The sequence below is a fragment of the Chiloscyllium plagiosum genome, unplaced genomic scaffold, assembly GCF_037043375.1.
Source record: "Chiloscyllium plagiosum isolate Xiang-an unplaced genomic scaffold, Cpla_swu_hap1 HiC_scaffold_4, whole genome shotgun sequence".
NCBI classification, from domain to species: Eukaryota; Metazoa; Chordata; class Chondrichthyes; order Orectolobiformes; family Hemiscylliidae; genus Chiloscyllium; species Chiloscyllium plagiosum.
The window spans coordinates 135,115,690-135,139,198 of record NW_028270142.1 but is presented as its reverse complement, the minus strand read 5'-3'; the positions used below and the strand labels follow the sequence as shown (position 1 = coordinate 135,139,198).

Sequence of the window (23,509 nt, the reverse complement as noted above, 5' to 3'; positions counted from 1 at the left end):
TGTTTTGGGACCATTGCTATTTGTCATTTTTATAAATGACCTGGAGGAGGGTCTAGAAGGTTGGGTGAGCAAGTTTGCGGATGATACGAAAGTCTGAGGAGTTGTTGACAGTGAGGAAGGATGTGGCAGGTTACAGCGGGATATAGATAAGTTGCAGAACTGGGCAGAAAGGTGGCAAATGGAGTTCAATGTAGCTAAGTGTGAGGTGATTCACTTTGGTAAGAGTAACAAAAAGATGGGGTACTGGGCTAATGGTCGGATACTTGGTAGTTTAGATTAGATTAGATTACTTACAGTGTGGAAACAGGCCCTTCGGCCCAACAAGTCCACACCGACCCGCCGAAGTGTAACCCACCCATACCCCTACATTTACCCCTTACCTTACACTACGGGCAACTTAGCATGGCCAATTCACCTGACCTGCACATCTTTGGACAGTGGGAGAAAACCGGAGCACCCGGAGGAAACCCACGCAGACACTGGGAGAACGTGCAAACTCCACACAGTCAGTCGCCTGAGGCGGGAATTGAACCCGGGTCTCAGGCGCTGCGAGGCAGCAGTGCTAACCACTGTACCACCGTGCCGCCCACGGTGGTAGTGTGGATGAGCAGAGGGATCTTGGTGTCCATGTACACAGATCTTTGAAAGTTGCCACCCAGGTAAATAGTGTGGTGAAGAAGGCATATGGCGTACTGGCTTTTATTGGTAGAGGATTTGAGTTCCGGAGTCCTGAGATCATGTTGCAGTTGTATAAGACTCTGGTGTGGCCGCACCTGGAGTATTGTGTGCAGTTTTGGTCGCCATACTATAGGAAGGATGTGGAGGCACTGGAACGGGTGCAGAGGAGGTTTACCAGGATGTTGCCTGGTATGGTAGGAAGATTGTATGAGGAAAGGCTGAGGCACTTGGGGTTGTTTTCATTGGAGAAAAGAAGGTTTAGGGGTGACTTGATAGAGGTGTACAAGATGATTAGGGGTTTAGATGGGGTTGACTGTGAGAACCTTTTTCCATGTATGGAGTCAGCTATTACGAGGAGGCATAGCTTTAATTTAAGGGGTGGTAGGTATAGGGCAGATGTTAGGGGTAGGTTCTTTACTCAGCGAGTCGTGAGTTCATGGAATGCCCTGCCAGTAGCAGTGGTGGACTCTCCCTCATTATGGGCATTTAAGCGGGCATTGGATAGGCATATGGAGGATAGTGGGCTAGTGTAGGTTAGGTGGGCTTGGATCGGTGCAACATCGAGGGCCAAAGGGCCTGTACTGCGCTGTATTCTTCTTAGAAAAAAAAATGCTGAAATTTTTGATCACGCAATGCCTTGATTTTATAACTCTCTTTCCAAGGGCAGGTTTGTGAATATGCTGTGATTGACAAATGGGTGTGAGTTAGCACATGGGTAACAATTTTGGGTGAGCTTGGGTTCATCAAGAGTACCAAGTAGAAGACAGGCCAGGTAAGCATTAGAAGAATTCCATTTAGGGATACAGAGGTACAGGAATGAGTATTTCAGCCGGAGAAGGTCTGAGGCAAGGTGGAGAGGGCATCTTAGGGTTACAAGTGAACTTCGCCTAACATAGAAGCGCTACTTGTACTTATTACAGGTGGCTGTTGTCGAAGACATTTCACAAGCCAAGAATCTGGAGGTCTCAACTCCTGATCGTGACACGCACATTCAATTATAGTCATTCGCTTGTAGAAACAATGAGCAAATTTGTTGCAAAACCTGACTGCAATGGAGGAAAAATAACTTGGGAATAAACAGTCAATGAAATAGTATCTGAAAAGTAAAGTAAACTTGTGTTACTTAGTTGTGTTTTTTTTTGCTCAGTCCAAATCACCAGGCAGATGCCAGCTATATTGTATCAGGATCTAGTGAAAGACTTATCATTTTCTCCATCCAAGAACTGAGATGTCCTCTGATTTGGGTACAGCTTGAAACTAACTCTTTCAGAACCATTAACTTAAACAGAATTTGCATCCTGACGTCAACCCACCATTAGTATTGAAAAATTGTGTGCTCCAGGACTTGCCTGGCATTTGCCTGTCAATGTGAAAAATGGCCCAGGTTTGTTCTGTCAAAGGTTTGCTTCTAAACTGGTCAATTACACTGGTTTTTGAAAGCGATGGAAATAATCGTTGGCCGTTATCGAGCAGTACTTGCTTTGCAATAACTTACTGATTCTGTTTAGGTTTCACCATAGTCATTTCAGGTTCTGACTTCATTCCAGTCTTGATTCAAATATAAATAAATAAAGCCAAGCTCCCAGAGGTTAAGGTTAACCCTTTATATCAAAACTATATTTTATTGAAATATGGTGTCAGGGAACTTTGTCAAAACTGGAATCTGGATGGGGCTGAAGCCTTCAATAGTTGGTGTCATACCTAGCTTAAAGGAAGATGGTGGTTGGTGATAGTCAGCCACATCTTTCCAAGGATGTCTTGTTAAGGAAATATTGGGTAGACTGTTGCTGATTTAAAGTTAAAAATATCAACACCAGATTATCATTCAACAGGTTTATTTGAAAGTACAAGCTTTCAGAGCACTGTTCCTTCATCAGGTAGCTGTGGAACAGGATCATACGACACAGAATTAATAGCAAAAGATTAGTGTCATGCAAGTTAGACTAAGGAGAGAGAGTGGATGTGGTCTGTTTGGATTTCCAGAAGGCCTTTGACAAGTGCTGTACAGGATGCTGCTAAATAAGATAAGAGCCCATGGTGTTAGGGGCAAGGTACTAGCATAGATAGAGAATTGCTGGACTGGCAGAGGGCAGTGTGGGGATAAATTGTCATTTTTAGGATGCTGACTACTGACTTGAGGACATCTGCAGTCGTCAGTGTTGAGACCACAATTATTCAATTTCAATTTTGTAGATCACACAAAGATGGAGGGACATGTAGTGCTGTAGAAAGCTGGAAGGCTGCAGAAAGAGTTGGACAGGCTCGGAAAGTGGGCAAAGAAGTGACAGTTGGGACACAATGTAGGAAATTGAGATTATGCACTTTGGTAGGGAGAATAGACATATTAACTATTTTCTGAATGGGGTAAGACTTCTGAAGTCTAAAGTGGAGAGGTTTAATCAAAGTTCAGGATTCATTTAGGTTAACATTTGGGCTGCACCGTGGTTAGCACTGCTGCCTCACAGCGCCAGAGACCCGGGTTCAATTCCCGCCTCAGGCAACTGTGTGGAGTTTGCACATTCTCCCCGTGTCTGCGTGAGTTTCCTCTGGGTGCTCCGGTTTCCTCCCACAGTCCAAAAATGTGCAGGTTAGGTGAATTGGCCATGCTAAATTGCCTGTAGTGTTAGGTGAAAGGGTAAATGGAGGAGGATGGGTCTGGGTGGGTTGCTCTTCGGAGGGTAGGTGTGAACTTGTTGGGCCAAAGGGCCTGTTTCCACACTAAGTAATCTAATCAAACATCCAGGTTTGTTTGGCAGTTAGGAAAGTAAATTCTAGATTGGAGTGGTGCTGGGAAAGCATAACAGTTCAGGCAGCATCTGAGGAGCAGGAAAAATGTCAATTTTCCTGCTCCTCGGATGCTGCCTGAACTGTTGTGCTTTTCCAGCCCCACTCTAATCTAGAATCTGATTTCCAGCATCTGCAGTCCTTGTTTTTATCTAGTTAGGAAAGCAAATGCAATGTTAACATTCATTTCAAGAGGTCTATAACAACAATGATGTACTGCTGAGGCTGCATAAAGCTTTGGCCCAGTAACTAAGGAAGGATGTACTGGCCTTAGAAGTGGTCTAGAGGACAATGCTCTTTGGGGGTGAAGTGCTTATCCAATGAGGAGTGGTTGAGGACTCTGGGTCTGTACCTGATGAAGTTGAGAAGGATAGAAAGGGTAATCTCATTAAAACTTAGAGAATACAAACAGGCCTGGATAGAATGGATGTGGACAAAATGTTTTTGAGGAATTCATCAGCAGTACCCTTGGCCCAACCGTCTTCAATGCTCTTCCCTCCATGAAGTGAGAAGTGGGGATTTTTGTTGACGACAGTAAAATATTCACAATTTGCCATTCTGATGCATACCTGGACAACATCCAGGTTTGGCTTTGTGCCACAAAATTTCCAGGCAGTGATCATCTTCAAGCAGGTATTTAACCATTTGTCTCTGACATCGAACAACATTACCATGTCTGAATCCCTGACCATTAATCTCTTGGGATCGCCATTAACCAGAAACTGTACTGGGTTAGCCAAACAAATATTATGCTTAAAAAGTGCAAGTCAGAAGCTACGAATTCTGCTGAGTTATTCCTGTCTTCCCAATGCCTGCACACCATCTGCAAAGTGTAAATCAGTATTTTGGAACGATCTCTTGTTTAGATGTATTCCGTTCCAACAACACTCCCAGAATGTTGCCACCACTTGCTGCAAAGCAGACTGCTTGATGAGCACCCCATTCACCACCTCGTGCTCGCTATGATGTGTGGTGGTAGTGTAAAATTCACTGCACAAAGGCTACTTGGATTTTCCTACCTAAAGATGAGGATGGCAGCTGCACAGGAACACACCTACATGTTCTTTCCAAGCCGCAAACCATTCTAACTTAGAGATTTTGTTTGTCTTTCTTTCACTGTCGCAGCATCATCATCTTCTGCAAGTGGTACATATATTCCTTCATGCCAGTAACTGCAGTGGGTGGAAGAAGGTAGCTCACCACTACCTCCAATGTAGTAAGGGATGACTCCCACATCCTATTTATAACGATAAAAGAAAGCCATGAACTGATGGCATTAATCTTGGAACACTAATATGGCCCACTTAGAGTCATAGAGATGTATAGCATGGAAACAGACCCTTCAGTTCAGTAGGAAGATCTGAATTCCAGATAACAGATTAACTTCTTACTGTTGAAGTTTTGTTCGTTAAACTTCAGTGGTATAACAAATAGTGTTGATAGGAACTGAAATTTCAAACGGGGACGTTGGTAGACTAAGTTAGTCAGAAAACTGTGGTCAGTGCAATTTAATGTTTAGCGTTCAGATCGTTTTAACCCAAGCAAGATCATGACACTTTGCTAATCATTTAGCAAATATTACTGATTATCTCAGATTTAGTCTTCCAAATGTGGATTGTTAACGGCCGTTGGTCTGGTACAATAAACAATTTAACAAGGCCAATGGACTTAATCTTTACCTTGTAAGATGGAAATTGTTTATCACTTGAAAAAATACCAATATAATTCTGAAGGTGATATTGCAGTTTGTTTTCAATGTGGTACATCAGGCTGAATATACTGGTTCTGGAAGGAAATGTAGTAACATTCAAGCAGCACCCTAAGCTTGACAGCCTTCTCAAAAATAGCCTGCTTGATCCACAACCATTCACTTCATCCATCACTGACTCTCAGCAGTGTATCATCAAGGACAAGGGCAGTAGCTATGTGGGAGCATCTACTGATCTGCTCACCATCTTGACTTGGAAACATATTACCTTTCCTTCAATGTTGCTTGGTCAAAATCCTGAAACTCCCTCCCTTGTGGAATTGAGGGTGTACCTAGAGCACATGAAATGCATCTATTCAAGAAGACAGCTTGTCACCATCATCTGAAGGGAAAAACAAACAAAACAAAAATTACTGGCTCATCCAGCAGTGCCCACATCCCATGAAAGAATGTATTTTTTTAAACTGCAGATTAGTTCAACCCTTTATTGATGTGAACTACCTATTCAGAGTTGGCTAATGTATTTCCTTGATTTTAGAGTATTAATAATTCATCAGACTGAGACGTTTCAGGTAGATAAATTATTTCCTACGGTAGGGGAATCTGAAACCAGGCAGAATGGCTGAAAATTGGATCCAGGCTTTCTGGGCCTGTAACCGCTTCACACAATGGGTAGTGAAATCTCTCAACAGTAGACTGCTGGCTCCTGAAACCTAGGCACAATCTATCTTGTTCTATTGTGTATTGTATTTGTACACTAATATAGTCTTCTGAGCAATCTTTACAAAAAAACTGTTCTGCCAATACTTTGCAATTTAATTTGTTGTGGTGTAAATGTAATTTTTTTTTCCACAGAATGACAAAACCATTGAGCTAAGCACAACAATAATTCGATCCAGTCCCACACCAACACCAGATCAAACTATTGTTAATTCAAGTGATTTGACATTTTCAAGCTCACTGGAAGGACCTAAAAGTTGTGAGCAAGATTTGCAAGAAAGAAAGTTGGATTACGATAAACAGCCAAGCGATCAGACCAAAAGTCCTGAGAGTCAAGATGGAAAAGCACGTGGTTCGCAAACAACTGATAACCTAACTTCTCCACAATCTGAGAAGGCAAAGATTCAACCAAGTAAGCAGCAGTTGGATGTTTTCCTTTCAGCATCAAACAAGCCAATGGCATCTGAAAATCCATCTACACTACAAAAAGCTGATCATGTTTGTCTATCTTGGCAGGACAAGATTAACAGAATACATTGTGCAGACTCATTGAATGCTCCCTCTGTGACTAGTAGTGGATTAAGCGTTCTCCCACCATTAACTACTGATTATAGATATTCACCTATTTCGAGCTTTAAACCTCCAGCAACATCTTCAGAGGTGCCCATGGCAGGTTCAGCATTACTTACTGGGCATTCATTGGCCCAGCAGTATCTGGGAGCACTGACTTCCACTGCCAATTGTTTAAATGTGCCTTTGACTTCATGCTACTTGGGCAACACTTTGTCGTCTAATATGCATAGTCTTGCAGCTGGTTTACCTGGTGCTCGTGTACTCATGGAGAACATTCGTGCATTTGGAACTCCACTTGATCCCAAATTAGGGACAAGAATGCTTAACTCGGCGCAGTTTTACAGTGCACATACTGTACCCTTGGATTCTAATTTCATAACGCAGCCTGTTAGTTACCAACCTTCTAGAATAGGCATGTTTGATCAGTGGTCAGGTGGACTTCATCTGAAAGATATTGGTAAGTAATTTGTTCCAATGCTGTTGAGATGAAACTGCTAAACCTTCATATGTGTTGTCTTGAAAAAGAAAAGCATAATAACATTTAGAATTCAGATCTTCACACGCTGTAGAAAAGTAGCTACATTCACACTTCCATTTGCCATTGGTTTATATTCTCAGGAACCACATGCTTACTATCAACAGGAAAATGTTATGTTACCTCATTATGTTAAGTGCAATACATTACATGCAGATTTTGTATGGTACAAAATCTACAACATTTGTGGTCCATTTTCTTTAACTATAGATTTTGCTCATCTATTACCTGTTGCCAAACTGGAGTCTGTGTCCCTAGCTCTACATGAAATGATATAGTATTAAGATTCCAAACGGAGACAATATAGAAGTTTTCATTCTTCAATTTTCGTGAAGGTCAAGGTATTTGCATAGGTTGGTAAATTTTGAGAACGAAATATTTGGCTGTATTTTTCTATTATATCATGTGGCAAGCAAATTTAAACAGAAGAAATAATTAGATAATAGACAATAGGTGCAGGAGTAGGCCATTCTGCCCTTCGAGCCTGCACCACCATTCAATATGATCATGGCTGATCATCCTTAATCAGTATCCTGTTCCTGCCTTATCTCCATAACCTTTGATTCCACTATCCTTGAGAGCTCCATCCAACTCTTAAATGAATCTAGAGACTGGGCCTCCACTGCCCTCTGGGGCAGAGCATTCCATACAGCCACCACTCTCTCTGGGTGAAGAAGTTTCTCCTCATCTCTATCCTAAATGGTCTACACCGTATTTTTAAGCTGTGTCCTCTGGTTCGGCACTCACCCATCAGCGGAAACATGTTTCCTGCTGCCAGAGTGTCCAAACCTTTTAATCTTATATGTCTCAATCAGATCCCCTCTCAGTCTTCTAAACTCAAGGGTATACAAGCCCAGTCGCTCCAGTCTTTCAGTGTAAGGTAGTCCCACCATTCCAGGAATTGACCTCGTGAACCTACGCTGCACTCCCTCAATAGCCAGAATGTCTTTCCTCAAATTTGGAGACCAGAACTGCACACAGTACTCCAGGTGTGGTCTCACCAGGGCCCTGTACAGCTGCAGAGGAACCTCTTTGCTTCTCTCCTCAATCCCTCTTGTTATGAAGGCCAGCATGCTATTAACCTTCTTCACTACGTGTTGTACCTGCATGCTTACCTTCATTGACTGGTGCACAAGAACACCCAGATCTCTCTGTACTGCCCCTTTACCTAAATTGATTCCATTTCGATCGTAATCTGCCTTCCTGTTCTTGCCACCAAAGTGAATAACCATACATTTATCCATATTAAACTGCATCTGCCATGCATCTGACCACTCGCCTAACTTGTCCAGGTCACCCTGTAATCTCCTAACATCCTCATCACATTTCACCTTGCCCCCCAGCTTAGTATCATTAATTGAGCTTTAACATTAGCTTTCAACGTTCAAACTTTAATTGCATTTGCTAGGCATTTCCCATGCTGGTCTTCGGTGTAATTCAAATATAGAACATAGAACGTTACAGTGCAGTACAGGCCCTTCGGCCCTCAATATTGCGCTGGTTTCACAGATCAATCTAAAGCCTGTTTAACCTACACTATTCCATTTTCATCCATATGTTTTTCCAATGACCATTTAAATGCCTGTAATGGTGATGAGTCCACTACTTTTGCAGGCAGGGCATTCTACACCCCTACTATTCTGAGTAAAAAATGTACCTCTGCATCTGTCCTATATCTATCACCCCTCATTTTACAGCAATGCCCCCTTGTGCTAGCCATCACCATCTGATGAAAAAGGTTCTAACTATCCACCCTATCTAATCCTCTGAGCATCTTGAATGCCTCTCAGTTACCTCTTAACCTTCTTTCTAACAAAAACGGCCTCAAGTCCCTCAGCCTTTCCTCATAAGACCTTCCCTCCAACCCAGGCAACATCCTGGTAAATGTCCTCTACACCCTTTCCAGTGCCTCCACAACTGTACTATAATGCAATGACCAGAACTGGACGCAATACTCCAAATGCGGCCACACCAGAATTTTGTACAGTTGCAGCATGACCTCTTGGCTCCGAAACTCAATCCCTCCAATAATAAAAGCTAATACACCATATGCTGCCTTAACACCGTGTGGGCGGCACGGTGGCACAGTGGTTAGCACTGCTGCCTCTCAGCGCCAGAGACCCGGGCTCAATTCCCGCCTCAGGCGACTGACTGTGTGGGGAGTTTGCACGTTCTCCCCGTGTCTGCATGGGTTTCCTCCGGGTGCTTCGGTTTCCTCCCACAGTCCAAAGATGTGCAGGTCAGGTGAATTGGCCAAGCTAAATTGCCCGTAGTGTTAGGTAAGGAGTAAATGTAGGGGTATGGGTGGGTTGCGCTTCGGCGGGGCGGTGTGGACTTGTTGGGCCGAAAGGGCCTGTTTCCACACTGTAAGTAATCTATTCTAATTTAAAAAAAAAACCCTGTCAACCTGGGTGGCAACTTTCATGATACCATGTTACCTCAATGAAAAATTATTTTAAGTGGCAAATATTGACTGTGGCAGTCACCTGCCTTACAAATCAGTGGTTTTCTGCCTTGATGGTCAACTCTGCATTCAGTGAATGTAGAACAGAACCGCACAGTAACAGGCCTATTAGCCTACCAAGTCTGTGCCAACCAAAATGGCATTCTAAACTAATCCCATCTCTCTGCCCATAATCCATAGCCCTCTATTAACTGGTTGATCATGTCTGTCTAAATGTCTCTCAAACTTGACGAACATAGCTGCTTCTACCACTTCCCCAGCACCGTGTTCCAGGCACCAATCATCTTCTGCAAAAGTAAAACTAAATCTTTGCTCAGATTTCTTGTACGTCTTTCTCCTCTCACCTATGTCCTGTAGCATTTGACATTTCCACCCTGGAAATAATATTCCTTACCATGTCCACCCTATCAACACATCTGATAATTTTATATACTTCTGTCAGGTTGCCCCACAGCTTTTAGTGAAAAGTAATCCAGGTTTGTCCATTCTCTCTCTTTTTTTTAAAAGAGGTAATACACACCAATCTCGGCAACATTTTTGTAAATCTCTCTACAAAACCTCCACAACCTTCCTATACTGGGGCAACCAGAACTGCACACAATACTGCAAATGTGGCCAAACTGAAGTCTTATACAACTAGCAACATGACTTGTCAACTTTTATATTCAGTGACTTAACCAAATGAAGGCACATAGCTTCTTTACCACTAGATTCACTTGTGTTGCCACTAACAGGGAGCTGTTGAGTTAGAACATAGAACATAGAAAAGTACAGCACAAAACAGCATGATGTTGTGCTGAAGATTATTCCCAATTTAAAATAACCTAACCTACGCACCCCTCAATTCACTGCTGTCCATGCCTATGTCCAGTAGTCGCTTGAAAGACCCTACTGAATCTGCTTCCACCACCACTGCTGGCAATGATTTCCATGCATTCTTAACTCTCTGCATAAAGAACCTACCTCTGACCTCCTCTATACTTTCCATTAGTATCTTAAAACTATGACCCCTCGTGCCAGTCAATCCTGCCCTGCGAAAAGGTCTCTGGCTATTGACTCTATCCAAGGCACTCATTACCTTGAATACCACCTGTCAGGTCACCTCTCTTCCTCCTTCTCTCCAGCGAGAAAAGTCTGAGCTTAGTCAACCTCTCTTTGAAAGACTAGCCTTCCAGTCCAGGCACCATCCTGGTAAACTTTCTTTGCACCCTCTCCAAAGCCTTCCTATCTAACTTATAATAGGGCAACCAGAACTGGACACAATATTCCAAGTGTGGTCTCACCAGGGTCTTGTAGAGCTGCAGTAAAACCTCGTGGCTCTTAAACTCCATCCCCCTGTTAATGAAAGCCAAAACACCATATGCTTTATTAACAATCCTATCCACTTGGGTGGCAACTTTGAGGGATCTATGTACTTGAACACCAAGATCCATCTGTTCCTCCACACTGCCAAGAATACTGTCTTTAATCCTATATTCAGCAATCAAGTTCGATCTTCCAAAATGCATCACTTCGTATTTGGGGACTTATACCCCAAATCTCTCTATATCAATGCTCCTAAAGGGTCCTGCCATTTATTGTATACGTTGCTCTTGCGTTTGCCCTCCCAAAATGCATCACCTAATGTCTGGATTAAACTCTGTCTGCCAACTTTCCAACTGGTCTATGTCCTGCTCTATCCTTTTGACCTTCCTCCTTATTCACAAATCTAATTTTAGTAAGTTTGCAGATGACAAATCAAGCCACTGAAATTGTCAATGAAATATGTATTAAACACATGGTCCCAGCACTGATCCTTACGGAACACCATTGGTCAGATTTCCAGTTAGAAAAGCATCTCTCCACTCTTCTGGTAACCAAGCCAATTTTGTATCTAATTTGCGAACTTAACAACTTACCACAGACCCAATGTGCCTTTAATCTTCTGGAGCCGCCTAACCTTGTCAAATACCTTAGTCCATGGAGACAGCACCTACTGAAATATCCTGATCAATCACCTTTATCATGTCTTCAAAAAACTCAATCCACTTTGAGCCAAGACCATCTCCACCTAAGTCCATGCTGACTATTCCTAATAAGTCTATTCTTTTCCAAATGTAATTAAATTCTGTCTGTAAGAACCAAATCCAATAATTTCCCTGATGTAAGGCTCACTGGCCTGTAATTTTCTGGAGTTTCTTTGTCTCCCTTGAAAGAAAGCATTGGCTTTTCTCTAGCCTTCTGGGACACTGCCTGTGTCCAAAGAGAATACAAGGATCTTCATCAAGGTCCACAATCTCCTCACCTGCCTCCCTTTTGCCTGAGAGACATTCCATCAGGCCCAGAGAATCTTAATATTTTTCAAGACGTCCAACAACATGTCCCGAATATCAACATTACCCTTGTGTTACACATCCATGTATTTCTGCTCAATGAATGCTCATTCAGGACCTCACCATCTTTATCTGGCTCTGCTTACAATTTCCTCCTTTTGTCCTTGAATGGACCTACTCTTTGTTTAGCTACCCTCCTGTTCCATATAATAAACATAAGCTTTGGGATTCTCCTTTCAATTTTCATTAAGAATATTTCATGGCCCTTTTTAGCCATCCAAATCACTTTGTTTTTAAGTTCTTTCCTGCTTCCTTTGTATTTCTCAAGGGCCTTGTCTGATTTCTGGTTTCAAACATATGTTGCTTTTACTTTTTATTTGACTAAAACTTTTTCAATATCTCATGCTATCTAGGGTTCTCAATTCTTGCCATTCTTCCCTTTCATGTTCACAGGAGCATGCTGGCCCTGAACTCCAATCAGCTGGCCTTTTTTTAAAAAAAAAAGTTCCACATGTCAGCTGTAGACTTTTTTTTTCCTCAAACAGCTGCCCAGTCTAATTTCTTTGACTTGCCTGATCCAAAGGAATGCCAAGCACCACTATTTGTTTAGTTGACCTAGTCTGGAGATTAGGAGAAAGTGAGGACTGCAGATACTGGAGATGAGTTGAAAGGTTTGGTGCTGGAAAAAACACAGCAGGCCAGGCAATTTTTGCTGTGTTTTTCCAGAATGCTGCCTGGCCTACTGTGTTTTTCCAGCACCACACTTTTCAACTCTTAGTCTGGAGATTGCTGAAAAAGTGATGGTTGAGTTCAGATTTTGTTTTTGGCAGGATTTGCACGCTCAATCTTACACTGGCCACCTCCAGAATTATTCACAAGGTGATGTGGCTGTTGACCCATAGCTGGGAGTTTCATTTGTGAGTTTAGAAGTTCCATAGCTTGCCCACAAACTTATGGGTTTTCCAGCTGCATATTTGGACAAAATGCTGAGAAATAAGAACTCGATTCATGATATGTTGGCTCAACAACATAATCAATGATTTGACTGGATTGGATCAAGGCATCACTTTTTAGTAAGTTAGAGCAAGGAGGAGAAATAATAGTTTGATATGATGTATTCAAAGGTCCCACTATATTGTTTCCTCTTGAAGGGTAGCTATATGAAATCAGCCAGATTATTTCTCTTCTGTTTTACAGGTTATTTCAGTACTTTTATGAAGTATGTATTTATTTTTGTACAGTTTGTGCTTTTTATTTCTTAACACAGTGTTGTTCTTTGATTTTTATTTTTAAAAAAATCTTTTGTTAGGTCAAGTGCTGATCCCAGAGGAATTGAAGTTTCCAAACTCCTGTTGTGTTGGAATAGCATCACAAACATCTCTCAGTATGTTTAATCCAACTGAACGATGGATGCAAGTCTCTATTGGAATTGTTAGTGTTTTGGTGAATGGAGAGAAGGTTTGTATTATTTAAACATTGCATTCAAAGCTGGAGTCAAACCCTGAGGCTTTGAGAAGAGACCTTGGCTATTCACCCTATCCATGCCCCTCATGATTTTTTAACTTCTATAAGATCACCCCTCAGTCGCCAACCCTCCAGCTTATTCCACCTCTTCCTTTTAGCTCAAACTGTCCAACCCTGCCGACGTTCTTGTGTCTTTTCTGATACCTTTCAAGTTTCACAACATCCTTCCAATAGAAGGGAGACCATAACTGAACACTGTATTCTAAAAGTGACCTCAACCATGTCCTGTACAGCCGCAACATGACCTTCCAACTCCTATACTTCATCCTCTGTCCAATAAAGGAAAGCATATGAAACGCCGCCTTCACTATCCTATCTCCCTGAGACTCCACTTTCAAGGAACTATGAACCTGCACTCCAAGGTCTCTTTTGTTCAGCTTACCATTAAGTGTATATGTCCTGCCCTAATTTGCCTTTTCAAAATATAGCGCCTCACATTTATCTAAATTAAACTCCATCTGCCACTCCTCAGCCCATTGGCCCATCTGATCAAGATCCTATTGTACTGAAGTAACCTTTTTTGTTGTCCACTACACCTCCAATTTTAGTGTCATCTGCAAACTTACTAACTATACCTCTAATGCTCACATCCAAATTATGACGAAAAGTAGTGGATCCAGCACTGATCCTTGTGGCACACCACTAGTCACAGGCTTCCAGTCTGAAAAGCAACCCTCCACCACCACCCTCTGTCTTCTACCTTTTGAGCCAGTTCTGAACCCAAATAACTAGTTCTCCATGTATTCCATGAGATCTAACCTTGCTAACCATTCTACCATAAGGAACACCATTGAATGTCTTACTGAAGTCCACATAGGTCACATCCACTGCTCTGCCCTCATCAATCCTCTTTGTTGCTTCTTCAAAAAACTCAAATTAGAGATTTGATTTTCCCATGCACAAAGCCATGCTGACTATCTCTAATCAGTCCTTGTCTTTCTAAATACATGTAAATCCTGTTCAAGATTCCCTCCAACTTGCCCACCACTGATATCAAGTTCACTGGTCTATAGTTCCCTGGCTTTTCATTACTATCTTTTCTTAAATAGTGGCACCACATCAGCCAACTTCTAGTCTTCAGGCACCTCACCTATGACTATCTATGATCGAAATATCTCAGCAAAGGGCCCAGCAATCGCATCCCTAGCTTCCCACGGAGTTCAAGGGTACACCTTATTAGGCCCTGGGGATTTATCCATCTTTTTATGCCTTTTAAGACATGGACCTTTTTTTCCAAGATGTCACCATTTATTTCCCCACATTCTGTACTTTCATATCTTTCTCCACAGTAAACATTGATACAATATACTTGTTTAATATCTTCCCCCATCTCCTGTGGTTCCACAAACAGCAAGGCAGCCTGATCTTTGACAGGCCCTATTCTCTCCCAAGTTACCCATTTGTCCTCAACATATATTTATAAAAACCTGTTGGATTCTCCTTAGCTCTATTTGCTAAAGCTATTTCATGTCCCTTTTTTTTTGCCCTCCTGATTTCCTTCTCTAGTATACTCCTACTGCCTTTATACTCTTGTAAGGATTCACGTGATCTCTGTACCTTCAATTTGCTTTCTCCTTTTTCTTAACCAAATCTCAATTTCTCTAGTCATCCAGCAATCCCTACACCTATCAGCCTTTCCTTTCACTCTAACAGGAACATAATGTCTGTGTACTCTCATTTTTGAAGGCATCCCATTTTCCGTCTGCCCCAATCTGTCCCCAATCAACTTTTTAAAATTCTTGCCAAATACCGTCAAAATTGGCCTTCCTCCAATTTAGACCTTCAACTTTTAGATCCTGTCTGTCCTTTTCCATCCATATTATAAAACTAACAGAATTATGGTCACTGGCCCCAAAGTGCTCCCCGACTGACACCTCCGTCACCTTCCCTGCCTTATTTCCCAAGCGTAGGTCAAGTTTTGCACCTTCTCAAGTAGGTACATTCACATATTGAATCAGAAAATTTTCTTTTCACACACTTAACAAATTCCTCTCCATCTAAACCCTTAACATTGGTAGTTCCAGTCCATGTTTGGAAAGTTAAAATCCATACCATAACCACCCTATTATTCTGACAGATCACTGCGATCTCCTTACAAGTTTGTTTCTCAATTTCCCTCTGACTATTAGGGGGTCTTTAATACAATCCCAATAAGGTGATCATCCCTTTCTTATTTCTCAGTTGCACCCAAATAATATCATTTATTGTATCCGTTGCTCCCGATGCGGTCACCTCTACATTGGGGAGACTGGGAGCCTCCTAGCAGAGCGCTTTAGGGAACATCTCCGGGACACCCGCACCAATCAACCACACCGCCCCGTGGCCCAACATTTCAACTCCCCCTCCCACTCTGCCGAGGACATGGAAGTCCTGGGCCTCCTTCGCCACCGCTCCCTCACCACCAGATGCCTGGAGGAAGAACGCTTCATCTTCCGCCTCGGAACATTTTAACCCCAGGGCATCAATGTGGACTTCAACAGTTTCCTCTTTTCCCCTTACCCCACCTCACCCTAGTTCCAAACTTCCCGCTCAGCACTGTCCTCATGACTTGTCCGGACTTGTCCTACCTGCCTATCTCCTTTTCCACCTATCCACTCCACCCTCTCCTCCCTGACCTATCACCTTCATCCCCTCCTCCGCTCACCCATTGTACTCTATGCTACTTTCTCCCTTTCTCCCCACCCCCACCATCCTCTAGCTTATCTCTCCACGCTTCAGGCTCACTGCCTTTATTCCTGATGAAGGGCTTTTGCCCGAAACGTCGATTTTGAAATTTCATTGTTCTGCCATTCTCACATTGTGATCACTTATCTGAACAATCAACATCTTTTCTCAACCAGCACTCTACACCCCATTCCATTCTCTTCCCCCCCCCCCGCCCCACCCCACCCAACTACAGTATAAATGTTGCCTCCTCCACACTTCAGCTGTGAAGAGTCATCTAGATTCTGGATCAGTGGTGCTGGAAGAGCACAGCAGTTCAGGCAGCATCCAATGAGCAGCGAAATCGACGTTTCTGGCAAAAGCCCTTCATCAGGAGTAAAGGCAGTGAGTCTGAAGCGTGGAGAGATAAGCTAGGGGAGGGTGGGGGTGGGAGAGAGTAGCATAGAGTACAATGGGTGAGTGGGGGAGGAGATGAAGGTGATAGGTCAGGGAGGAGAGGGTGGAGTGGATAGGTGGAAAAGGAGCTAGGCAGGTCGGACAAGTCCGGACAAGTCATCTTGACTCAACATTGGCTTTCTGTCTCTCAGTGAATGCTGCCTGATCTGCTGTGAACACCAGTGCTTGTTGCTTTCAGTAAAAAGATACTTGCTATTTTAAATTGGGAACGTTGTGCATGTAGAAAGGAATAATGCTAAATCTATATAAATCTTGGCTGAGGCTACATTTGGGATATTGCATCAATTTAGGTACATCTTAATTTAGAAGGACCAAAGAAGAAATATGCTGACATAATGAGGTAACTTTGTCAAGAATGATTTAAAGAAATTGGGATTTGATCACAATCTTGATAGGAAGAGTGCATTAATAATGTGGTCCCACTGTTTTGAGAGCAATTATAATTTAAAATGACCAATTGAAACACTAAGATGGCTAATTTGCTTGTTTTATTACTGCTATCTAGGGCACAGTTGCTGGGTTTCATGAGCATTGCTTTTTTCTTGCCTAAACATAATTGCCCTTTAACAATGCATAAAAAGATTATTCATTGCAATACAAACTTCAAGTACATGCATTTTATGCCCCACTCCTTCGCAAATTAAGATGGACAACATAGACAGTTCTGCATAGATATTGCAAATGGCAAAAATGAACAAAATCCGTTAATCACCAAACTGAAAAACCAAAGGACTGCGAATGTTGAAATCGGAAATCTGAAAGGTTACTGGATGCAAAATGTTAACTTTGCTTTCTTTCCACAGATACTGCCAGACCTGCTGAGTTTTTCCATAAGACCATAAGACATAGGAGCGGAAGTAAGGCCATTCGGCCCATCGAGTCCACTCCGCCATTCAATCATGGCTGATGGGCATTTCAACTCCACTTACCCGCATTCTCCCTGTAGCCCTTAATTCCTTGTGACATCAAGAAGCTGGAATCGAACTCAGTTCCCTGGAGCTCTGAGGCAGCAGTGCTAACCACTGAGCCACTGTGCTGCCGTGCTGCCCCAGCAGTTTGATTTTTGTTTCTGTCAATAATCAAGGTAGAATGAGGTGACTTTCTCATTTCTTGGTTTTTGACGATATATTGTCAACTGGAGAAGATACATCAATTTGATAGCCAATCAGTTAGACCCAATTCTTTGCTTAGTTGAGAAATTCCTCTTTTCAGAAACTTTGATTTATTTTTCCTATTCAGGATGAAAGAGACCTATCTTCAGTTGCATACTTTTAAAGGTCTGACTGCATATGCCCCTCTTTCTTCTAACCGGCTGCAACCTAACTGTCCAAAAGCTGCTGTTAGGTAGTTTTTCAAGCCAAAGCTGCTTGATGCCTACTTGTCCCACGAAAATAACATCCAGTTCCTCCAAAAGTCAAATGTGTCAGTGAACACAATACAGTTTTGCTTTCAACCTTTTTAAGTTGTAAAAGAAAAGAAATCAACTGATTTGTTCTCTGTAACACAGCAGTGTCCAAACTTCCATTTACCTCATTATAATCCAAATCAAATCTCTAGTCCTTGCAGAATGAAATTGGGTAAATAAAGAAAAACTATTTCGACTGACTGTGTAAGTAACTTGAGATGATATGTTCATAACACCACACAATGTTACAAAGAGATTACGAGACTTTATTCTTTACTCAGATGTTAGAAAATTAATATCTTAATCAGAAATAGGTTTGGAAACCAAATCCATGATGCTGTTAGTTGGGTACTTCATGCAAGTTTGATATTCAAAATAAGTAGATGACTTGTCCACAAAGTAAAAGCAGATTTGTTGGTTAAGTAGACATCATTTGTACCATTAAAATTGAATGAACGCTCTAATTTCAATATAATCGCAAATAGTTCAACCAAGGCTCAATATTTTAATTTTGTTACTTCATATTTTAATCACTTCCATCTTTCAGATGGATGCATTTGCTCACCAGTGCTGGATATTCAAGAACAAAACCATCATTGGCCCCCATGTTACTGAAGATTTAAAACTGATGTTCCTTCCACGGCACTCGGGAATTTTTCAGTGCATCATTTGTGTCTCCTCCTATCCATTCTCATCAGATGTCAATACAATTGTCAGAGCAGAAGCACTTGCTAGGAGAGTAGTTATTACAGCTGTGGCCGAAGACCCATTGATTGAGGTAAATGACTCCCCACCCAAGTTGTGTAATATATCCATGCATCATTTAAGGCCCTGTTGATCATCTGTTGTTAAATCTTATTCATTCATAACTCAGTACATTTAATTTTGTAGTGTGAAGAAACAGAGTATCTCTAGATGTAATATTTAGCTCATTGCGTTATTTTTGACTGACTAGCTTTTCTGGAGATTTAGCTTAAGGGGAGGATAGACAACAGTGACTCTCAATCATTCAATCATATTTAATCTCAGGTTTTATAGTACTGTATAATGTGGAATAGTGGACAGTTTATTTGTCTCTGAATGAGAAGCTCCAAATTAGAGTTCTGCCTAATAGCTAGATGCGTTCATAACGCAGCCACATTCACCTGCAATCCTTCTAAAGTATGCCAAGCCAGTGGTAACAGTAGGAGAGGTTTCTTAGCCATATGATAGAAAGATGATTGGAGCCTTTGCCACCATTGTTCATGGCTACAGACTTCGACCAATATGTACATTGCAATTTTGGCTTGGCGTAAACGATAATGTTGCTTATGGTAAGCATTCAGTTTTCCCAATAAAAAGGCTCGTGCCCTTTTGAAGTAAATTTAATCTGTCAGTAAGTCAAACTCGTTATAATGAATAATGGACTTTCATTTGTCATGGTTCTTGTGATGTAAATTCCAATGATCTGACATTGTGCTTTTCTTAATTCTAATGTGTAATGCTTAGTAAGTTGTGACATATACTTCAATATCTTGTACACAAAATATTGTGTACTGAGTGGATAGTGTTGTAAGTGTATAAGTTAAATTCAGCCTTCAAGAAGCCTTGAATGGGAGATTTCTCTGGTTCAAATGTTAGTTGAGCCCAGGATTGAATGTTGAAGCCAGCTGATCAGGATACATGGTGAACTCCTATTTGTTGTATATTCTGTCTACTTCTAGGTTTTGGCAGGGAAAAACAGAAGCTTGGACTTCGGTGACTTGGTGCCTGGCAGTGACAAAGTGCTATCTCTCAAACTAATCAACAGGACTCACGCCACTGTTCCGATTCGACTTGTCATCAGTGCAGTAAGTTTTCATTTATCTTGAGTGATTACTTGAGCAAATTGTAATCATTTATCAGTCTTTCAATCAATCACATTGCACTCTTTCTCAATACCATGAGACCAAGTATTTATTCATGTTGCAAAGTGTTGACTTCAAGTACCTCCTTGCACCTTTACAAAATGAACATATAAAGTTTTTAAAATTTGTTTTTCCACAAAGTGCGGGCACAGCTAGGAAGACCAGAAATCTTTGTATTTCTAATTGTCCTTTAATCTGGTGGTGAGTCACTGCAGTCTTTATGATCTATGCCCACCCACAGTGCTGTTAAGGAGGAAGTTATGGGTTTTCAATCTTGTGATGAGGAAAGAACATCTATTTTGTTCCAAGATGTGATGTGACTCGGAGGGAAATTTGGAGATTGCAGTGTTCCCTGCTGCCCTTCTAAATGGTGTAAATCTATTGTTTGAGTACGATAAAGGAGGACTTGGTAACATTGATTAAGGTTTGAATGCTCAAAAACGGTGGAGGGGATACCACCCATGCAAGCTATTTTGTCCTGCATGAAGTCAAACTACTTGTGTTGTTGGAGGTAATTAAGTGGAGCTTATTCCATTACACTCCTGATTTGTGCCTTGCTAATATCTGAGAAATTCCAAGTGGTACTGCATGATATGCAATTATGAACAAATATCCTTATTTCTAACCTTGGGTTGAAGGGAAAGTCATTGTTGAAGCAGTTGACACTGCAGTGATTTCATGAGATTGAGATTGAAGCCTTAAGTAGCCATAGCCTTAAAGTTAAATAGGACTCTAACCAATGGCAGTTTATAGTTTTAGTTCTTGTAAGGTGCTTAAACTATCTTCCAAAATATCTTGTTAATTAAAATCCTAAAAGTGTCTTCTGCCATGAATGGAATGAGAACCTGTTGGAGCACAGTCAGGCATTTGGCCTTCAAATCTGCTCTGCCATTTGTTGAGATAATTGGTTGATTTGATTATCCTCCAATCCATGTTCTTGCCTTGTCCCCACAAACCTTATTCCTTCACTGATTTAAAAGTCTTATCTCAGCCTTGCATATACTTCACTCAGACTCTATAGTCCATTGTGGTAAAGCATTCCATAGATTCATTACCTGCTTGATGACTTCTTATTCTGAGATTATGCCCTCCAAGCCCCTCCTACAAGGGGAAGCAACCTTTCCTTACCTAGACCTGAGGGACAACTTATTCAGACAGAATAGTTTGTGTGGGATGAATTGCCAGAGGAAGTGCTAGATGCAGGTACAGTTACAACATTTAAAAGACATTTGGATAAGTAGATAGGAAAGGTTTGGAGGGATATGGGCCAAACACAGGCAAGTGGGCTGAGCTTAATTTGGAAAAAATGATTGGCATGGACTAGTTAGACTGAAGGGTGTACGCTGTGTATGACTATTCTGTCAAACCCCCCAAGGATCTTCTATGTTTCAATAAGATTGTGTCTCATTGTTCTAAACTTCATTGAGTGCAGGTCCAATCTACTCAATCAATCCTTGTAAACTCCATATCTGGGATAAACAGAATGAATATTCAATTGACGACCTCCAAAATATCTTCCCTCAAAGGGTGTAAAACTGTTGACATTATTGCAGTTGTATCTGACTAGTGCCTTGTGCAATTTCAGCAAGCCCCTCCAAACTCTTATACTTCATTCCCTTTGAAATAAAAGCCTTTCCTATTACTCGCTGAACTTGGATGATTTTTTTTGTGATTCTTATGCTTGAGGACTCCCAAATCAGAGTGCTGCAGGCTTTTTCCATTTAAATAATCCGCTTCTCTCAAGTGTATAACCTCCATTCGCTTCGCCGCTCCATCTCTTTTTTCCCCCCCGCACCCCCAACTATATTCCTTTGCCAAGTTAGTGTTCACTCATTTGACCCCATATCTCTCTGCAGCATCTTGGTGTCATCTGCACCTTCCAGTTTATTTTCATCATCTGGAATCTTAGTAATAGCATGTTTACTTCCATCACCCAAATCATTAATACATATTGTAAATAATTGTGCTGCCAGCACTGATCCCTGTGGCACTGCAGTACACCATCTGGTGCCCCCTAGATGTATAGACAATCTTTTTAATTCCATTTTACTTAAGTTACTTTATTGTTTTGGTATGCAATGATTATGAATATATTTTTCTTGTACACAGAATGCTGCTGCATGGAGATGTTTTACATTTTGCAAGCCTGACGCATTAGCAGAAACTGCACTGCGGACTGAAAGTACCTCACCATTAGTGGCCCCATCAGTCATGAATCATGTGATGCCAGCCAGCTATGAAGGAGAGGTAATGAGAAATTGTGTTCTCGGTTGAATGTGTTCTGTTATGTTGTTTTTAAATCAGGGCAGGACTTAGACATTTAATAAAATCATAGGGAATGTTGCTGAACAAAGAGACCTTGCAGTGCAGGTTCATAGTTCCTTGAAAGTGAGTTTGAGCTATAGGAAGAGGCTGGAGCTGTTTTCCCTGGAGGCTGAAGGTTGACCTTAGATGATGAGGAACAGAGATAGGTGAATAACCAAGGTTTTTTCCCCTGTGATGGGTGAGTACAAAACTAGACAGCAGATGTTTAAAGTGAGAGGGGAAAGATGTAAAAGGAATGTTAGGGGCAACTTTATCAAACAGTGGTCTGTGTATTAAATGAGCTGCCAGAGGTGGTGGTGGTGGCATCTGGATGGGTGCATGAATAGAAAAGGTTTAGAGGGATATGACCCCAATGGGACTGATCAGTTTAGGATCTGGTTGGCATGTATAAGTTGGAACGAAGGGTCTGCTTCTGTGTTGAACATCTCTATGACTGCATTTGTAGTTTTTATTCCTGTCACCATAATTTGGAAGTATGCACTGTAACTAAGTGTAAGGAAATTTAAATATATTTATAATTTTATAAATTGTTCAATGATCAACTCTCTGCGTAATTAGAAGCCATGTTTGGAGACCTTTTCAGTTACTCCAACTTGATCTTGGTGTTGAATCTGTTGGTTGTTATAAAATAGACATATGTCGAACCACAAAGCAAAATTGTATTACTGTGGCGAGATATACTGTTGCTTGCTACAAAACAAATAGTTCACGTTGCCATAGATACTTTTACATAACCATTGAATGGCATTAGTGGCACTTCAATCCAAACTGTCAAGATTATAATTTAGATGAACTATGAAAAGTGTGCTGCAGAATGCCTGCAACAATGATCATACAACAGCAATTGCTTTTATGTTTCTGTTAGAATGTTATTGTCTCTTGTGGATATTAAATGGAATGTTCTGTCTGCCCATGGATGATACCCACAATCTGCAAGAAGCACTGAAGTGATGACTCTGATCCCCGGTATGCTTTTTTGAAAAAAGCTGACCAGGAACTATTAAAATTGCAGATTCTAGTCAACCAAAACTGTCATGACTACTGTCTTCACTGAGTGCCACTTACTATTTCGAGGTGGGAGTAACTATGACTTTAACTCGGTCTTGTAAGAGAAGCAAGTTCATTACCTCCAGTTTTGCACATTTTGCTATTACAGTCTTTTTTTTTTTTAAAAGATTCCCTACAGTATGGAAACAGGCCCTTTGGCCCAACAAGTCCACACGAACCCACCGAAGAGTAACCCACCCAGACCTATTCCCCTATGCTATACTTACCCCCGACTAATGCACCTACCACTATGGGCAATTTAGTATGGCCAGTACACCTGACCTGCACATCTTTGGATTTTGGAAGGAAACCAGAGTACCTGGAGGAAACCCGCGCAGACACTGGGAGAATGTACAAACTCCATACATGGTCGCCTGAGGGGGGAATTGAATCCAGGTCTCTGGCGCTGAGAGACAGCAATGCTAACC

The 23,509-nt window shown here is 41.6% G+C and overlaps 1 protein-coding gene across 6 annotated transcripts in view; it reads left to right on the top strand.

Annotated features, from left to right (window-relative positions):
* cep192 (centrosomal protein 192) overlaps window positions 1–23,509 on the top strand; it is a 193,615-nt gene that overhangs the window by 86,763 nt on the left and 83,343 nt on the right. For 5 of the 6 annotated variants that reach the window (XM_043687705.2, XM_043687706.2, XM_043687703.2 and 2 more), the window contains exons 21-25: window positions 6,026–6,920; window positions 13,084–13,232; window positions 18,371–18,601; window positions 19,527–19,652; window positions 21,819–21,956. In XM_043687705.2, coding sequence (XP_043543640.2) covers window positions 6,026–6,920; window positions 13,084–13,232; window positions 18,371–18,601; window positions 19,527–19,652; window positions 21,819–21,956 — 1,539 coding nt within the window. The remainder of the gene's footprint in view (window positions 1–6,025; window positions 6,921–13,083; window positions 13,233–18,370; window positions 18,602–19,526; window positions 19,653–21,818; window positions 21,957–23,509) is intronic. The other variant, XM_043687707.2, reaches the window with a different exon arrangement.